This window comes from Triturus cristatus, chromosome 3_2 (genome assembly GCF_964204655.1).
Source record: "Triturus cristatus chromosome 3_2, aTriCri1.1, whole genome shotgun sequence".
NCBI lineage: Eukaryota > Metazoa > Chordata > Amphibia > Caudata > Salamandridae > Triturus > Triturus cristatus.
Window position 1 is genome coordinate 552,743,499 of NC_140584.1, and position 20,455 is coordinate 552,763,953.

Here is a 20,455-nt window from a genome sequence, read left to right on the forward strand (position 1 = left end):
CCAAGAAGTTCAGCAACGCAATGGTATCAGTCCTGCAAGCGTCTTCTGTCTCTGACGCGACAAGCAGATCGTCAATGTATTGCACCAAAACAGAGTTTCGCGGCAACACAAGACTTTCGAGATTCTTCTTTAAGAGTTGATTAAAAATCGATGGGCTCTCCGTATACCCCTGTGGGATACGACACCACGTTAATATCCGATTTTCTAGTCTAAATGCAAAAAGAAATCTGCTCTCTTCGTGTAGGGGAATCGAAAAAAATGCTTGACACAAGTCAATCACCGTGAACCATCCAGCTTCACATGGGATCTGAAACAGTATCACAGATGGATTCGGTACCACTGGACAACATGGAACGACTATGTCGTTTATTTTCCGCAGGTCTTGTACTATTCTGAACTTTCCACTTGGTTTCTGCAGTCCCATAATGGGCGATTTACATGGACTACCCATGATCTCCACCAGTATTCCCTGTCTAATCATGGACTCGATCACAGGTTTAATCCCTGCAATCGTTTCAGGGGATAATTTATACTGAGGTGTTCTCGGGAATTCCACATTTGTCTTAACTTGTATCTTCACTGGTTCCATTCCCCTGACTAAGCCTATCTCCTCTCCACTTAGGTCCCACACGTCAGCCGATACTGATTCCCTCAAATCCTGTGGAAGCTCCTCCACTGTCAAAGCAGGGTACATTTCCACACACACCCGCTGATTTGCAACCTTAAAGGTCGCATCCTCATCTCTTGTCTGCACCTCTACTCCTTTCGGGGTACAGTAAATTGTGCAATTGAGCTTGCACAATAAGTCTCTCCCCAACAAGCAAACAGGACTAGAATCGCACACCACGAACTGATGTCGATCCCTAAAGTTTCCTATCCTGACTGGAATCGGTTCTGTCAAAAGGCTAACTAGCCTTTTGTTCGCTACTCCAACCACTTGTATGCTTTCTCCAGAAAGGGCTACCCCCGGAACTACTGCTGATCTTATAGTTGACCTGGTAGCCCCCGTATCTACCAGAAAGGTAGTAGGGTGTCCATCAAGTTCTGCTTCCACAAAGGGTCCTCTCTGATCCACCTCTAGAATGGCCCTAAGTATGCAATCATCATCCTGGCCTAAACTTACCTGGGCCAGCAAATCCACATCTTTCTCCTCGGTTACTTCAAACATGGGCATCTGTAAATAAGTTCGAGCTCCCTGCTGTATGTTCTGTATTCTAGGTGGCTGGGGAACCTGCACTCGCGAGATGCCGGTCCCCCCTTGCATCATTCTCGGTTCAGTCACCGTCTGTACCTGTGTCGCCCCAGGGACCTGACCCATTCCTCCCTCCATCTGTGGCTGATTATAGGGGTTCAAGGGACACTCGCGCCTCCAGTGCCCCACCTGATGACACTGGTGACAAGCTGTCGTCTTTTTCAATATTGCTACATCTATGCCTGTCCTAGGGTGTACGGGCCTCGGCCTTCCTTGACCCTGCACGTTCTAATTCCCCGTCTGGTAGTTTCCCTGTCTCCTTACCACTGGACCCCCATTCGGCGGTCCCTGAGCCGCTTGCATCTGAATGAGCAATAGGTTATCCTTCATCTTCTTGTGTTTCGACTCAATCTCATCCGTGCAGTACCTGGCGTACCGCAAGATTTCATCTACGGGCTTATTCTGCCAACAAATTAAGTGCTGCTGTATCATGAGACTAACCTCGGGCTTCAAACGCAACACGAACTTAGACACAAACTGTCCCATATCCTTCGTTTCCAGCTCATCTAGGCCACTGTACTGCTTAAAAGCCTTCAAAAGTCTCTCATAAAACTCATGTACTGTCTCCTTAGGCTCCTGCACCGTCCTGTCTATTTTCACCCAATCAATGTCTTGGGGTGAAACCTTCGATTTCAACCAGGTAATTACTTTCTCATACAGCCTCATCACCGCAGGCGACGGACCATTTGTAATCATATTCCTCTCAGGCTCATAGTCCGGCCAATCAACAGCAATTTTACATGCGTTCCACAGATCTCCTGGAACCACAATATCAAATAAGGTGTTCAGGTCTATCCACAATACCTTTGAAATCTTAACAAAACGCTCAACTTGCTTGTACCACTCTGCAGGCTTCTCCCTGAGCCTGGGAAAATCATTCGTAAATGATGCCAAATCCCCCCTGCTCCATGGTACATGCACATACCCTCCATTCGCCACTTCCCTCAGGGGAAAGGTCTTTGCTAGTAACAACCCTTCAGCCGGTGTCCCTCCTTCCGCTCCCCTAGAGGTCTTTTTCTTTGACCATTTCTCTTCCCATTTATCCAGCGTCAGCCATGGCCGCATGGCTAGGACCAGTTCTCTGGCATGTGACCTCAATCCAACAACCCTCTTCTCCTCCAACTCTCGCTCAGTATAATGCATCCTATGACTTCCTTGCAACACCCTAGTCTTGGATAAATCCACATCATATTCCTTCGCCAATCCCCTCAATTTCTCGTGTGCCATTCGTGCCTTCCGCGTCACATCTTTCGCCACGAAAAACAGCTCATCCGGATTGTTAGATACTATCCTCTCAAGAGGTAGACTTCCATATATAATTTCATCCACCTCTGCCTTGAGCCTTACTATGTCTATCATCCCTGCCTTCAAGGCTCCTTTCAACACCTGACAACTTGCTCCACGTCCCTCATCATATTCGCATTCTGGTTCCTTCTCTCTCCTCTCTTCTGGTGTTTCTATAGGAGCAGAACGACTCTTAAAGCCGTCTTGAGCTTTCCCCGCTTGGCCCATATTCCAGCTCCGGTGCCTCTCTGGCGGTACCCATGACCTTAAATCTGATCTCGACTCCATCAGAGTCCTCGGCCTCTCCGATCTCTGGCCCTCTTCGCCCCTAGATGTATCTGACACCGCTGCTAATGGTGTACTCCATTGAAAAGGGCTTGGAGGTCGGGCCGTTGCCCCTTCCAACCCACTTTCTCCGCTTTCTCTCCTCGTTCTTTCTGCCACTCGTTCTGACCTCTCTCTTTCCTCTGATTCCGGACTGTATATCGACACAATCGGTCCAATGGAGACCGGTACCCTCAATGCATCCGGTAACCTCATCTATCTTTCAATCCTCCCACTAGCCTCAGACTGACCCTGTGAACTCGCTGTTTCAAACGAAACCAACCCTTCTACTCGGGTCTCAGGTTGTATCGTTACCCTTCTAGCTTCTCCCCTCTCACCCCACCTATCATCCTCTCCGTCTGGATTATAAGGAGGTGGTCTCTCGTCTAACAGTCTTTGCAATACCCCATCATCGGAGTCACTCTCCTCTTCCTGTGCTTTCACATGCCTTATCCCCGTCGAGTCTATCAGCAAGGGATACAATTTCTCTTCCTCAATTGTCTGCACTCTCCATCTTTTCTCCGCTGCGTCCCACTTGGCATCCTGAAATGCTCTAATCGACTTCCTCATCCTCTCCTGACTTCTTCCCTTTTCCTTATCATGCGCTGCTCTAATCCACGCATGTAATGCTTCGAACTGCGCCGGTCTTGGCAAGGGTCTTAAGGACCCCATCACCGTCTTCAGTTGGTACAGCACTGCTAGTCTAAATGAGCCATACCTCGGGAAAGCTAATTCCCCTTCACCTTGTGTAATCTTGTGCCAATTCTCAATCCAAACTATAGTATGTAACCCCACATTCTTTGCCATGTAATGTGCCGGGGTATCCTCGGGAGGGGCTTCTTCTCCCCCATGAACAACCACATGCTTATCGCCTCTACACAACTCTCGCAAAGCCCTAAGACACTTCATGATGAGCGAATTCGATCTCGCACTCTATTTACTTCTTGTTCTCAAATCCTCCAATAACAGCGCGACTCACACCAACCGGCCTATCACAGCGCGACACCCTCTGACGTCACCTTCCTCCGTTCGCAGCAGTTCCCTTCTCCAAACACGTTTCACGCTTGCTCTCGTCCCATTCATACACTGAAATAACCAATTAAGTTACTTCTCTGGCTGTCCGTCCACAGCCTCTGACTGTTCGTCCACAGTCTCTCGACCTTGTTGACCTCGTTTGGCGCCCGTCTGCCCCCGTCCGGCCAGACAGATCGCCACTGATAGGTTACTAACACTCCGATCCGCACACAGCAGCCCACGACCAGCGTTAAGTTGCCATACACACACACGTTCGCTCCCCCTATCTCGGTCCAGGTGATCGATGGTACCTCACGATCTCCTTTGAGTGGTCAACAAAATCTATCTCAGGTGTCTTCTACACCACAATTCCCGGGCTGCGCGCGCTCACAGCCTGATCTCACAATCACACGACATACACATCAACTCCGCAAGACATCACACAACAAATCAACACCGCAATCTACAACATCTCATTTTCATACTCACTCCTGGAACTGCTGCTTTCGGCCGCGCTGCTACTCGCCGTCGATGCTCATCCGCTGCCGTCTGCTGCACGCCATCTGATGATTCAGCATCACTTATCGTCTCTTGGGCCTCGAGGATCTCTTATCCTTATATAATCTAATCGTCCCTCGCTATCGGAAGTAACCATCCGTTTCTGCTACCAACTGCTCCGGCCCATTTTAGTATCTGGCAATTATCTACTAGAACCCACTCTGGTCGGATGGAACTTTTTACTTGCCCAATAGCGTAGAGGGAATAAACACAATTATCAAAATTACTGTCCACTAATTGCCATAATCAAGGACTCGAGACTTAATCTCTTGGCTCTCTGGTTTTTATTATCAGCATAAAGATTTGGAGATACAAAGTCCTCAGTACGAGGCACAACAAGTACATAGGCACTAACACAAATGCTACTCTACGAAGAATCCGCATACGGCTAAAAATAACTAAAAGTACAATCTCTAAAAGCATGAGGTAGAAAACCACCAAGCAAATGTCGATACTAGGGACACTGAACCATACCATCTCTGTCCCTACTCTGCACTAGATGACATCCCTACTTAGCAATCCCATGAGACCCTCAATCGAATAAAAGGTGTCAGAGTGAAACTTCCTAAGAAGTCTTCACTTAGAGAGCTTGGTCTAAGTTGCCCCCTCTATCTCTTCGCCTAGCCTTCCTCTGCTCTGGGCTGCTCTGATCTGCCTCCACCCTCGGGGCGCTGTCCCTAATACAGAACCCCAAATCTCAGAACACGCCCTTTGCGCCTCCTCTTCTGCGGGGTCGACTTTCAGTAATTTTCCACAGAGCGCTGTCCAGTTCCATCGTCCATCGCTTGGCCTTGAGTTCCAGACGCCATCCGCACTAGGAGTTACGATTGGCACATTCCAATGCACTCCCATGTCTGGCATTTACTACATAAGTCAATTTGCGAACAAAGAGCTTCTCTACTAACGAGCAACTGTCCTTGCACCTGGGGTGAGATCATGCAAGGCAGACATACTTCACATCTTTTAACTTGCAATTTACTACAGCCTAAAACCTCTACTGGAATAAATCCTTTTTGGCCTATTGCCCTTGGCTAACATAAGAAAATACCAGGCCTTTCGCCTCAACGATATATACGAATTCTGGCCACTACTTCGGTTACACAAGCAGGTTTAAATCACAGTATTGACATTTACGTCTTTCTTTCATGTGTGGTCAAACTAAACAGTCTACAGACACGAATTCTAATCTACACGTTTTAACATCACATTTGTTCAAAAGAACTAAGCTCTATGCATTGCTTCAATATACACACAATATGCTTGTACATAGCTAACACGTCTATTGAAATCGACGTGGGTTAGACAATTTCTAATATATTGCACACAAAATACCTGAGTACACATTTGATTATATGCGGGTGCCGACTAACAGTGAATATAACGCACCCCTACGATTTTCAACCTTCTAAGCGCTACATCACTTTCAAAGAAGATGTAAGGGCCAGAGCAGGACGACACTTTCAAAACATGTTGCTCACTTTCAAAACATGTTGCTATGCGGGCAAGGAGTCCAGTAAAATATGAAGCTGTGTATAGATATAGCTCAACAAGTGCATAACTTTTAATTTTTGCAGAATGTTACCGGTGGCTAAACATTTTTGCTAACGATGTTTTGCTGAAGATTTTTTCTGCAAACCTTTTTTTGCAAGGACGTTCTCCGGTGCACAGCTAAGGAGTCTGCAGGAAGATGCACAATAATCTAGCTTTGCATGATCGTTTTCTCGTTTTTAAAAAGGTGTTGTAACCTTCCTGATATTAAAGAAAATTTCGAAGAAGAAAATAATCATTTAGGAACTTTTCAGAGTGATTCTGTGCCCCAAATACTGTACCTCAGGTAAACAGTATTGCAACTTGCTTGGAGACACCTTGTGACCATTTTCTCCCAAGAAGTTCAGCAACGCAATGGTATCAGTCCTGCAAGCGTCTTCTGTCTCTGACGCGACAAGCAGATCGTCAATGTATTGCACCAAAACAGAGTTTCGCGGCAACACAAGACTTTCGAGATTCTTCTTTAAGAGTTGATTAAAAATCGATGGGCTCTCCGTATACCCCTGTGGGATACGACACCACGTTAATATCCGATTTTCTAGTCTAAATGCAAAAAGAAATCTGCTCTCTTCGTGTAGGGGAATCGAAAAAAATGCTTGACACAAGTCAATCACCGTGAACCATCCAGCTTCACATGGGATCTGAAACAGTATCACAGATGGATTCGGTACCACTGGACAACATGGAACGACTATGTCGTTTATTTTCCGCAGGTCTTGTACTATTCTGAACTTTCCACTTGGTTTCTGCAGTCCCATAATGGGCGATTTACATGGACTACCCATGATCTCCACCAGTATTCCCTGTCTAATCATGGACTCGATCACAGGTTTAATCCCTGCAATCGTTTCAGGGGATAATTTATACTGAGGTGTTCTCGGGAATTCCACATTTGTCTTAACTTGTATCTTCACTGGTTCCATTCCCCTGACTAAGCCTATCTCCTCTCCACTTAGGTCCCACACGTCAGCCGATACTGATTCCCTCAAATCCTGTGGAAGCTCCTCCACTGTCAAAGCAGGGTACATTTCCACACACACCCGCTGATTTGCAACCTTAAAGGTCGCATCCTCATCTCTTGTCTGCACCTCTACTCCTTTCGGGGTACAGTAAATTGTGCAATTGAGCTTGCACAATAAGTCTCTCCCCAACAAGCAAACAGGACTAGAATCGCACACCACGAACTGATGTCGATCCCTAAAGTTTCCTATCCTGACTGGAATCGGTTCTGTCAAAAGGCTAACTAGCCTTTTGTTCGCTACTCCAACCACTTGTATGCTTTCTCCAGAAAGGGCTACCCCCGGAACTACTGCTGATCTTATAGTTGACCTGGTAGCCCCCGTATCTACCAGAAAGGTAGTAGGGTGTCCATCAAGTTCTGCTTCCACAAAGGGTCCTCTCTGATCCACCTCTAGAATGGCCCTAAGTATGCAATCATCATCCTGGCCTAAACTTACCTGGGCCAGCAAATCCACATCTTTCTCCTCGGTTACTTCAAACATGGGCATCTGTAAATAAGTTCGAGCTCCCTGCTGTATGTTCTGTATTCTAGGTGGCTGGGGAACCTGCACTCGCGAGATGCCGGTCCCCCCTTGCATCATTCTCGGTACAGTCACCGTCTGTACCTGTGTCGCCCCAGGGACCTGACCCATTCCTCCCTCCATCTGTGGCTGATTATAGGGGTTCAAGGGACACTCGCGCCTCCAGTGCCCCACCTGATGACACTGGTGACAAGCTGTCGTCTTTTTCAATATTGCTACATCTATGCCTGTCCTAGGGTGTACGGGCCTCGGCCTTCCTTGACCCTGCACGTTCTAATTCCCCGTCTGGTAGTTTCCCTGTCTCCTTACCACTGGACCCCCATTCGGCGGTCCCTGAGCCGCTTGCATCTGAATGAGCAATAGGTTATCCTTCATCTTCTTGTGTTTCGACTCAATCTCATCCGTGCAGTACCTGGCGTACCGCAAGATTTCATCTACGGGCTTATTCTGCCAACAAATTAAGTGCTGCTGTATCATGAGACTAACCTCGGGCTTCAAACGCAACACGAACTTAGACACAAACTGTCCCATATCCTTCGTTTCCAGCTCATCTAGGCCACTGTACTGCTTAAAAGCCTTCAAAAGTCTCTCATAAAACTCATGTACTGTCTCCTTAGGCTCCTGCACCGTCCTGTCTATTTTCACCCAATCAATGTCTTGGGGTGAAACCTTCGATTTCAACCAGGTAATTACTTTCTCATACAGCCTCATCACCGCAGGCGACGGACCATTTGTAATCATATTCCTCTCAGGCTCATAGTCCGGCCAATCAACAGCAATTTTACATGCGTTCCACAGATCTCCTGGAACCACAATATCAAATAAGGTGTTCAGGTCTATCCACAATACCTTTGAAATCTTAACAAAACGCTCAACTTGCTTGTACCACTCTGCAGGCTTCTCCCTGAGCCTGGGAAAATCATTCGTAAATGATGCCAAATCCCCCCTGCTCCATGGTACATGCACATACCCTCCATTCGCCACTTCCCTCAGGGGAAAGGTCTTTGCTAGTAACAACCCTTCAGCCGGTGTCCCTCCTTCCGCTCCCCTAGAGGTCTTTTTCTTTGACCATTTCTCTTCCCATTTATCCAGCGTCAGCCATGGCCGCATGGCTAGGACCAGTTCTCTGGCATGTGACCTCAATCCAACAACCCTCTTCTCCTCCAACTCTCGCTCAGTATAATGCATCCTATGACTTCCTTGCAACACCCTAGTCTTGGATAAATCCACATCATATTCCTTCGCCAATCCCCTCAATTTCTCGTGTGCCATTCGTGCCTTCCGCGTCACATCTTTCGCCACGAAAAACAGCTCATCCGGATTGTTAGATACTATCCTCTCAAGAGGTAGACTTCCATATATAATTTCATCCACCTCTGCCTTGAGCCTTACTATGTCTATCATCCCTGCCTTCAAGGCTCCTTTCAACACCTGACAACTTGCTCCACGTCCCTCATCATATTCGCATTCTGGTTCCTTCTCTCTCCTCTCTTCTGGTGTTTCTATAGGAGCAGAACGACTCTTAAAGCCGTCTTGAGCTTTCCCCGCTTGGCCCATATTCCAGCTCCGGTGCCTCTCTGGCGGTACCCATGACCTTAAATCTGATCTCGACTCCATCAGAGTCCTCGGCCTCTCCGATCTCTGGCCCTCTTCGCCCCTAGATGTATCTGACACCGCTGCTAATGGTGTACTCCATTGAAAAGGGCTTGGAGGTCGGGCCGTTGCCCCTTCCAACCCACTTTCTCCGCTTTCTCTCCTCGTTCTTTCTGCCACTCGTTCTGACCTCTCTCTTTCCTCTGATTCCGGACTGTATATCGACACAATCGGTCCAATGGAGACCGGTACCCTCAATGCATCCGGTAACCTCATCTATCTTTCAATCCTCCCACTAGCCTCAGACTGACCCTGTGAACTCGCTGTTTCAAACGAAACCAACCCTTCTACTCGGGTCTCAGGTTGTATCGTTACCCTTCTAGCTTCTCCCCTCTCACCCCACCTATCATCCTCTCCGTCTGGATTATAAGGAGGTGGTCTCTCGTCTAACAGTCTTTGCAATACCCCATCATCGGAGTCACTCTCCTCTTCCTGTGCTTTCACATGCCTTATCCCCGTCGAGTCTATCAGCAAGGGATACAATTTCTCTTCCTCAATTGTCTGCACTCTCCATCTTTTCTCCGCTGCGTCCCACTTGGCATCCTGAAATGCTCTAATCGACTTCCTCATCCTCTCCTGACTTCTTCCCTTTTCCTTATCATGCGCTGCTCTAATCCACGCATGTAATGCTTCGAACTGCGCCGGTCTTGGCAAGGGTCTTAAGGACCCCATCACCGTCTTCAGTTGGTACAGCACTGCTAGTCTAAATGAGCCATACCTCGGGAAAGCTAATTCCCCTTCACCTTGTGTAATCTTGTGCCAATTCTCAATCCAAACTATAGTATGTAACCCCACATTCTTTGCCATGTAATGTGCCGGGGTATCCTCGGGAGGGGCTTCTTCTCCCCCATGAACAACCACATGCTTATCGCCTCTACACAACTCTCGCAAAGCCCTAAGACACTTCATGATGAGCGAATTCGATCTCGCACTCTATTTACTTCTTGTTCTCAAATCCTCCAATAACAGCGCGACTCACACCAACCGGCCTATCACAGCGCGACACCCTCTGACGTCACCTTCCTCCGTTCGCAGCAGTTCCCTTCTCCAAACACGTTTCACGCTTGCTCTCGTCCCATTCATACACTGAAATAACCAATTAAGTTACTTCTCTGGCTGTCCGTCCACAGCCTCTGACTGTTCGTCCACAGTCTCTCGACCTTGTTGACCTCGTTTGGCGCCCGTCTGCCCCCGTCCGGCCAGACAGATCGCCACTGATAGGTTACTAACACTCCGATCCGCACACAGCAGCCCACGACCAGCGTTAAGTTGCCATACACACACACGTTCGCTCCCCCTATCTCGGTCCAGGTGATCGATGGTACCTCACGATCTCCTTTGAGTGGTCAACAAAATCTATCTCAGGTGTCTTCTACACCACAATTCCCGGGCTGCGCGCGCTCACAGCCTGATCTCACAATCACACGACATACACATCAACTCCGCAAGACATCACACAACAAATCAACACCGCAATCTACAACATCTCATTTTCATACTCACTCCTGGAACTGCTGCTTTCGGCCGCGCTGCTACTCGCCGTCGATGCTCATCCGCTGCCGTCTGCTGCACGCCATCTGATGATTCAGCATCACTTATCGTCTCTTGGGCCTCGAGGATCTCTTATCCTTATATAATCTAATCGTCCCTCGCTATCGGAAGTAACCATCCGTTTCTGCTACCAACTGCTCCGGCCCATTTTAGTATCTGGCAATTATCTACTAGAACCCACTCTGGTCGGATGGAACTTTTTACTTGCCCAATAGCGTAGAGGGAATAAACACAATTATCAAAATTACTGTCCACTAATTGCCATAATCAAGGACTCGAGACTTAATCTCTTGGCTCTCTGGTTTTTATTATCAGCATAAAGATTTGGAGATACAAAGTCCTCAGTACGAGGCACAACAAGTACATAGGCACTAACACAAATGCTACTCTACGAAGAATCCGCATACGGCTAAAAATAACTAAAAGTACAATCTCTAAAAGCATGAGGTAGAAAACCACCAAGCAAATGTCGATACTAGGGACACTGAACCATACCATCTCTGTCCCTACTCTGCACTAGATGACATCCCTACTTAGCAATCCCATGAGACCCTCAATCGAATAAAAGGTGTCAGAGTGAAACTTCCTAAGAAGTCTTCACTTAGAGAGCTTGGTCTAAGTTGCCCCCTCTATCTCTTCGCCTAGCCTTCCTCTGCTCTGGGCTGCTCTGATCTGCCTCCACCCTCGGGGCGCTGTCCCTAATACAGAACCCCAAATCTCAGAACACGCCCTTTGCGCCTCCTCTTCTGCGGGGTCGACTTTCAGTAATTTTCCACAGAGCGCTGTCCAGTTCCATCGTCCATCGCTTGGCCTTGAGTTCCAGACGCCATCCGCACTAGGAGTTACGATTGGCACATTCCAATGCACTCCCATGTCTGGCATTTACTACATAAGTCAATTTGCGAACAAAGAGCTTCTCTACTAACGAGCAACTGTCCTTGCACCTGGGGTGAGATCATGCAAGGCAGACATACTTCACATCTTTTAACTTGCAATTTACTACAGCCTAAAACCTCTACTGGAATAAATCCTTTTTGGCCTATTGCCCTTGGCTAACATAAGAAAATACCAGGCCTTTCGCCTCAACGATATATACGAATTCTGGCCACTACTTCGGTTACACAAGCAGGTTTAAATCACAGTATTGACATTTACGTCTTTCTTTCATGTGTGGTCAAACTAAACAGTCTACAGACACGAATTCTAATCTACACGTTTTAACATCACATTTGTTCAAAAGAACTAAGCTCTATGCATTGCTTCAATATACACACAATATGCTTGTACATAGCTAACACGTCTATTGAAATCGACGTGGGTTAGACAATTTCTAATATATTGCACACAAAATACCTGAGTACACATTTGATTATATGCGGGTGCCGACTAACAGTGAATATAACGCACCCCTACGATTTTCAACCTTCTAAGCGCTACATCACTTTCAAAGAAGATGTAAGGGCCAGAGCAGGACGACACTTTCAAAACATGTTGCTCACTTTCAAAACATGTTGCTATGCGGGCAAGGAGTCCAGTAAAATATGAAGCTGTGTATAGATATAGCTCAACAAGTGCATAACTTTTAATTTTTGCAGAATGTTACCGGTGGCTAAACATTTTTGCTAACGATGTTTTGCTGAAGATTTTTTCTGCAAACCTTTTTTTGCAAGGACGTTCTCCGGTGCACAGCTAAGGAGTCTGCAGGAAGATGCACAATAATCTAGCTTTGCATGATCGTTTTCTCGTTTTTAAAAAGGTGTTGTAACCTTCCTGATATTAAAGAAAATTTCGAAGAAGAAAATAATCATTTAGGAACTTTTCAGAGTGAAACGTTTGCAAAGTAACATACCATGAAGTCTAACTTATACCTCAAGAATTATCATCAAAAACATTGAATTCTGCACATTCTCTACCAGTGACACCAAGGAAAATGAAAACATAGTACTCTCTTGCTACATCGGTAATGCTCTGAAAATGGTAATTTTCCTTCTTTGTATTTCTTTCAGAACCACCTGACAGAAGTTGAGTCACAACTCAAGGCTCATCCACAGCATCTAGAAATGAAGACAACCGATGCAAAAGCACTATACAGCCAGCCAGCAACTAAACGAGTGGTCGTGTACGCGAATGGCGGCAAAACGGGTCAAGGAATCTATGCCTGGGGCCAAACTCTGGACGAGGTGAGAGAAAACAGGCATTGCACGATAAAAACTGATTGCCTGGTTCAAATTCATTCCATAGCTTATTTTCCAACAAAGCTTGTGAAGATTTCAAAACAAGATGCGAAGTCAGCTGGGGGCATGAGTCTTTAAAATGTTTGATCTGACATTAATATTGAAAGCTCTCACTTGAAGATACATAAGGCAGAGGGCGTGCTGTCAGGTTAGTTGTATATCCAAGGGCGCCAGGATGCAGGAGTCTGAGGATGTTGTGAATCACTTTTGCTTGATTTACTATATAGCAGTGTGCGCATGGGGCAGCCAGATGCCCTGCTGAGCTCAACTCGTTTGTCCTTCCATCTCATCTCTCTGCTGCTTAGGGTTCCCATGCCATGCGGTGATCTGTTCGGCTGAGCTCCCGGAGGGAACCAGTGCTTCAGGTCGTCATTCTATGTGACATTAATCACATATTGCTTTTGTATACTTTTGTGAGACCACATACTATATGCACTGTTCCATTCTACTAGCCATGTGTTTCTAAAATATATACTGTCTGCCATCCTTTCAGCTATGTGTAGCAGTATGTTTTTCAGCACTTCCGCTGACTTGCTATCTCTGTAGTATGGTGTGTTTAGCAATGCCCCAAAGACATGCTAAATGATCTTTGTTATCTGAAGAAAAACCTGTAGTGCTTGACTATTAAGATACCAAGTTATACCATATGGCGTTTGTATTCCTGTATACAAAACATTATGCAAGCTGACATAATATACAACTCTTTACAATTTTTCTGAATATTTTAGTTCATGTAAATGGCACGTTGACCATTTCTACAATTGGATTGACAATTGTGAGTGTTATGTTAAAATGTTAAAAGAGCTTATATAGCATATACGTATCACACCTGAGTGAGTATCATGGCGTTCCACGGAACAAAACGGAAAGGGAATGATTCAGATCAGCCAGATTTTCAGCAGTTTTTTAAACCTTCCACAACCAGAATGAGATCAGATATGGGGAGGAAGGCTGTTGCAAAGATCAGGGGCTAGGTAGGAAAAAGAATGACCTCCAAACCTGAAGGTTCGGATGCAGCAAGGACTTAACAAAGCTTTATCCTTGGACCTCAGATTTCTGCTCGACGATACCGAATGAGCATAGCTCAACAAATCATAGGTAGGAGGGGCCATTCCCCACCAAGGATTTGTGTGTAAGACATAGGAGCTTAAACAAATTGTGCTGTCTGACTGGTAACCAGTGTAATGCTCTCAAGGTGGGTACAGAAGGGAAGCGGTGAGTAAGTTAACAGATAAGATGGGCCACCATATTTTGTACTGTCTTTCCTTTCGAAAAAAGGGTCTCGTTGGGCACTAACAGAAGAGTATTTCCGTAATCCAGGTGACTCATAATGAGGGCCTTGATCAAAGCGCTCGTGGACCTCATCTGAAGCCTCTGGAATCCTTTTTTTAGTAACCGCAGAGTGCTAAACAAGTACCACAAATAGAGGTAACCTTTTCTTTCATGGACAAGTTATTATCCACCAAAAAAACAAGATTTTTAACTACGCCCCTGGGGCACGGAACTGGACCTAATTCAATTGACCAACAGTCCTCAGAAAAAGTGCCCGAGCTTTTTCAAACAGCAGAATTTCCATCTTATCGTCCACTCAATTGTAACCAATTGAGAGTCATCGAAGCGACCGCATTCCTCATTTAGTCAGATTCATCGACTGTATGAGGAATGTGGTCACTTGGATGACTCTCAATTGTCAATGAATCTGACTTTGGAAATCTCTGAATCTTGCCCAAAGAGATTATCAATTGGGTGTCATCCGCATAAGATATTATTTCAAAGCCCCAAGCTTTGACAGTCTTGGCAAGTGTATCAACATAGATATTGAAGAGGGTGGGACTCAGGGAAAAACTCCGAGGGACCCCCTTATCCACGGTCATAGTTTGAGATTTCAAAGGGTGTAATGAAACCACTTAGGTTCTGTCTCCCAGAAAGTCTTTGAACCAGTCTGGAGCTTTCCCATAAATGCATATCTCATACGGTGTCTGAATAAGAATAGAATGGGAGACAGTATTGAAGGCAGCAGACAAGTCAGGAAGTACCAACATAGCTGGAGCGCTTGCATCCACCAGTAGTCTAGTCGAATCAGGATGGTCTCTATGCTGTGAGAAGCTCTGAAACTAGATTGAGAAGAGTCCAATACATGATTCTCCAGGTATTCAGAAATTTGTTTATTAACTAGGACCTCCAAGACCTTACGAAGAATCAAGATGGGCCAGTGATTTGAAAGTTTGTTGGGGTCGGCATTAATTTTTTTAAGCTAGGGATTACATAGGAAGACTTCCAATCCTGCAGCAGTTTAGCTGAGTCTAAAGATAAGTTAAGTAGGTCTGTAACAGCAGATGACAGGGAGAAGACTATATAATTTGGGCAGACATTGGAAGGGTAGGTAGATTTAACCTCCCCCAGCATGTCTTGAACCTGTTCTTGAGAGATGGCATCAACTTTTCCAACAGTGCAGGAGCATTTGATGGAGCTAGATTGAGGTTGATCGAGTCATCTGGTCTCACTATCAACTGCAAAACTCTTAGAGATTTTCCCCTCAAAATAGTCAACAAGTGAGTCGCAAATCTCTTGTGATGCCGGTATTGCAAGCTTACAGGCAGCGGGCTTGGAGAATTCATTAAGCACTTTAGATAGTTCTGTTGCAGAGCTGCCAGCCAGCTCAATCCTATTAATAGTATGACATCTATGTGCCTCTCTGATCTTCATTCATTGATTATAATTTCCCTCTGTATGATATTATTGTTAAACACAATGGTGATATAATTGATTCTGTCAAGTATTCATCATGAGAAATGCTCAATATTATTGTACTCGAATAAAAAGGACAGTGATTTATAGTCAGCTATTATTTACATTGTAATGTTTTACAAAAATGCATGGTGTTGCAATGATAACGTGGCATTGGTTTACTTTGAGTATTATGATTGATTTAATTAGTAAAATTACACTGATGTTTACATGTATGCAAGGCATTTTCACTGTCACAGAGATTTATGGAAGATGGTCAGCGTTGTGTTGTTAACAGCACTCAAGAGAACGTGTTTAGTAGTTTGCAGCGCGCCAGGAGATTGTGTTAGAGAGCATTTTTTTTATGCTTTGATATCATTATTATGGGTTTTGAAATGTTCATCTAAAAGAGAAATGAAATTTTCGATATATATATATAAAATATTACACTTTTGTGCCCAAGCTAACATATTTAAATATTTGTGGTTTGGGAGACGTCCCACAGAGAAACAAAATCAGAACTGCAGCTAATTAGGCGTTTCTCGCATATGATACCTGACACTATGTTTTAAGATATCTAATAAATCTGATGCAAGTTTATTCCTGAAGAAAAGTGCCCATGTACAACAAAATGGACGATACTGCATCTCCGTTTTCTGTTTTGTAATATGTTAACAATGTTATCTTTTATTGCATTCTGCAATAAGAATATATATATATTTTTAAATATTCTCTTTGGTTTTCTTTTTTTGCTTCCCTGGAATTTAAGAGTAAGTTAGAGACATATTTTGCTTCAGTTTAAATACTAAAATGTTGTATTAGCAATGCTCGAGTTAAAATGTCCTTGCCATTGACAAGGTACTCAATTGTATCATTGTGGTCTATTCGCTCAATTTAGAAAGATATATATAATATTATTGATTTACTTTTACAGATATTGCTCCACACCACTGTTTTATGTGCTTTAGTACAGTGTGGCCGTATAACCCATCTTTGTTCATGTTTTCCTAAAGATTGTGCACTAGTTGTTTATGGATATTTTTCAAACAATCGCCATCTTTATGTTCATTGTTTGGCGCTATCAACTAAAAAAGTAGAGGAGGTCACAGTTATTGATCCATTGCATATGTGTGTTTCATTATTTCAATTCACATATTTTTACACCAACCAATAGGACAATGGTACAAGTATGAAGAGCAAAACTAAATGTCTAAAATACAAAAAAAGAAGTAAAATTAAAAAAGCATGATCCAGAAATCTAAACTGTTCCCAATTTTACAGCTTTTGGATAACTGTACATCTAGACTGCTGATGCACCAGCATCCTGTCACAGCACTCTACACTCCTGAGGGAAGACCTGTCACATCATGGGATGAAATAGAGAAAGACATGCTTCTGTGTGCCTCTGCAGGGGAGCCGTTCATGAACAGAAAAGGTGAGTGCTTAAAAACTTTCACTTAATCCTTCTCACAACATGGCTTCTTGCCTGATTTGGCTGCAGCAGAGGGATTGGGTAACAGTCAAGGGTTTCCAAGAAAATACAACCTGGGGATTAGAGGGGTGTCTGAACAGAATGAGCCGCTATCAAAATGGGGTTGACACAGTATGGAAGCCAGGTGCAGACAGATCTACAAGCAGTTTGTAAAACGAAGAGATGGCTTGAAGGAGTTGCAAAGCAAAATGGGGCAGATGGTAGAGCTGGGAGAGGAAGAGGAGGGGCGCACAAGCAGGCGTTAAGTCTGAAAGGAGAGAAGGAGAGATGCAGGGATTAAGCAGGATAATAGAGGTATCTCAACATGTACCTTACTATGGGGAGATTGGAGGAAGGATTTACATTAAAAGTAAAACAGGACTTTAAGCACTAACATTTGCAGTTATAGTTGTACCTTTTTCATTTTAATGTTATTATTTATTTCCATTACTTTTGTTTCTATATCCCAGTCTCGTTTTCACCAAAGTGACTGCCTGCTGTGTAGGTGATTTTACTCTGACAATAACAGAAAAGGCAAGAAAACTGAATCATGTTAATGCAGCTCCTAGAAACACAAGTAGACGTGCATCACAGGTTAATAGGTCTAGATATTAAGAATGTGTCCCACAGAAAAAATGTTTTACTAATGTTTCTGGGATACTCTGCAAGAGCCAGTTCACAACGGAGTGGACAGATTATTCTTCAATATGATATTATAGGGCCATAAATTAGATACTACGGCCCCTATTTCTAAAGTTCATGCTGATGCTTGGGTAAACCATTTTATACATACAAAGATTACAAAGCTTTAGACGCCGCATGTGAATTACACCCCAGTGGTGAATTTCTCTATTTAATTAAGTATGTAGCTCTAATTACCTCGCATGCAGGATTGCTAGCCATAAATATCGAAAAATACTAAATGCACCACGGATCGCCAGTTTTGTCTCTGCTAATGCATAAAAAATTACTTTCTTTCTCCAGACCAGGGCCGAATTACCCATATGACACATTTTCCTTGAGTGCGCCGGGTGCACTTTCTAAAGTGTGTGCCCGGCGCAATCAAGGAAAATACGCCGTATTAGGGTGAATGTACTGCCCCAGGACAGTCGCAAACTCACATTCACATGAAAAACAGAGCAGTTGCTTTGAAGCCGCTCCGTGGTTTCTCAGTGCAGGTGGCAACATGCCTGCACTTTCAAAGGGGATGTGACCCGCCTGCAAGGGGATGTCTGGAGAGTCCATGGGACCTCCTTTCCCCCCGCCAGAAGTCTGTAAGCAGAGGGTGCACTAAAAGTGCGCCACCTTTTAGGTGGCTCACTTTTAGTGTGCATCCTGAGAGCTTCTTTTCCTCTGCGCCCGCATCTGTAAGAAGGCGCGGATGCTGAAACAAAGGGATTCCCTCATTTACATGGGGCCACACCCCCATGCAAATGAGGGAACACCCTCTTGAGGAAGCACTTGCGCTGTATGTACGCCAGCACTTTCAGTATTACAGAAGGAGACGCACAAGTGCCTGCAGCCCCTTCTGTATTACCAAAGCTCCCCCGGTGGTGCAAACACCCATTGTGCCCCCGGGGCACTTCTATAATACAGCCCCTTGTCTTAGTCATCCCTATCCAGGACCCAGTAAATAGTCAAATTTCCGCCCTCAGGTTAAAGACAGTCCAGCACTATAAAGTGCACAGTCAAAGGTATCCTTTTTTTACGATTCCGACAATGATTGGACTTGACCAGTTATTTAAATATAGTAAGATCCTTTTTACCTAGATTACTTTGCTTTTGCAACAATAACTTTCTCACCTTTAAAACCCCTCTATAAAGTATGTATATATAACCAATGAAAGAACATTTTCCGTGACAATCGAACCTCTGGTTTTCTGGTGTGGGATTCCAACAGGACAGCCGCAAAGGACAGATCTTTTTAGTCTCTGTTACTCAAAAGTCTACGAAGTTAAAACGAAAATGGAAGGGGTGATGGAAATTATGGAAAGGAGAAACAGCAACCTTTTTATTACATGGTAGGATACCTGTCTAACTTCAAACTGAAGCAAATGGGTGATGAAGATCCGGTGGCAGTGGAAGTGGAATTATAGACAAGGAAATCAAGAGGGAGGTGGGTGTGTTGAAGATTGAGCAAGATTTGCGGTCAACTAGCTGGTTGTGTAGACCTACAAGAGTTTCAAAGATTCCTTAAAACTAATTTCGAAAAAAATGTTTAATTATGGGGTAGAGACAGACACGTCGGAATAGTAGTAAGTGAGATGCTCAAAATGGAAAACCCACGAGGAGAGGGTTGGTTCAACCTGAATAGCATGTAGACATTGTACATGAGAAGGCATTCACGGGTGGGAGGGTGAATGCATCCACTCCTACACTTGATTCGCAAGCATTCTTACCATGTGCAGCAGCCATGAAAAGTGGGGAACCACGAAGCACATGTTGGCCGAGCATTACGAGTTTGCATCATTTGCGCATGAAGGCATCAAGTTTGGCTTTCATTTGACTGTTATTTAATTGATGTTTTTGACTGGTGCCTCGTCTTTGTTATTCTGACATGTTGTTTATTAGGATTCTGACGTTCCAAGAGAAGTAGAAAGTTTTAGATTTCATTCAGTCACCCAGAAAGGATATATCTTAATACGAAAATATTTGTATATACTCAGGTTTGATGTCACTAGTTCAAAAAAAGTCACTTGTTCATTTTGTCTGCACTTATAGTAAAAACATGATTAGAATATAGAGAGGGTTTCTCTGTGTATAAAAAAATTACGCTTAGTGTCATGTTTTTTAATGTAGGAAAGTTCATCTGCAGCTAAAGATTTCCGAGATAAGAAACTGGTGGGATGGAAACTTCCATTGTCTTTCCTGCCACTTGTGTAAGTCATGCCTTTACTAGATGCACAGGTTAATCGACTTTCTGGAGGGGAATGTTACTGCCAGGCTAACATATGAATAAGACAATGGAGCTAAGAGCAGCCCTGACACTTGTACACTTGTATAAAATGTTGTGAGATTCCTGGTGTTGGCCGAGCCAGTCTGCTTCGCCCATAGTGCATTTTGACAAAAGAAGGCAGTGGCAGCAAACGTCTCCCAGATCTTGCTCAAAAGCACATGGCAATATTAAAATTAGGTTTTGACCGTATTTTCGCCAATCAACCATAAATTAAAAGGTCTGCCCGTCCTGAATAATATTGATTCCGGTTATGAGCCTGGAAACGCATGAAAGATGTTTCAATGAGGCATTCTGAAGGTTTCCTAACCCAGCCTTCTTGGCGTATTTTGGTGCACTGGACTC

General features: G+C 44.5%; 1 protein-coding gene across 2 annotated transcripts in view; it reads left to right on the forward strand.

The window, feature by feature from the left end:
* Positions 1–20,455, forward strand: part of DCDC1 (doublecortin domain containing 1) — a 1,503,674-nt gene that overhangs the window by 1,406,230 nt on the left and 76,989 nt on the right. For both annotated transcript variants that reach the window (XM_085648291.1, XM_085648292.1), the window contains 2 exons: positions 12,732–12,905; positions 16,968–17,121. In XM_085648291.1, the coding sequence (XP_085504417.1) occupies positions 12,732–12,905; positions 16,968–17,121 (328 nt within the window). The remainder of the gene's footprint in view (positions 1–12,731; positions 12,906–16,967; positions 17,122–20,455) is intronic.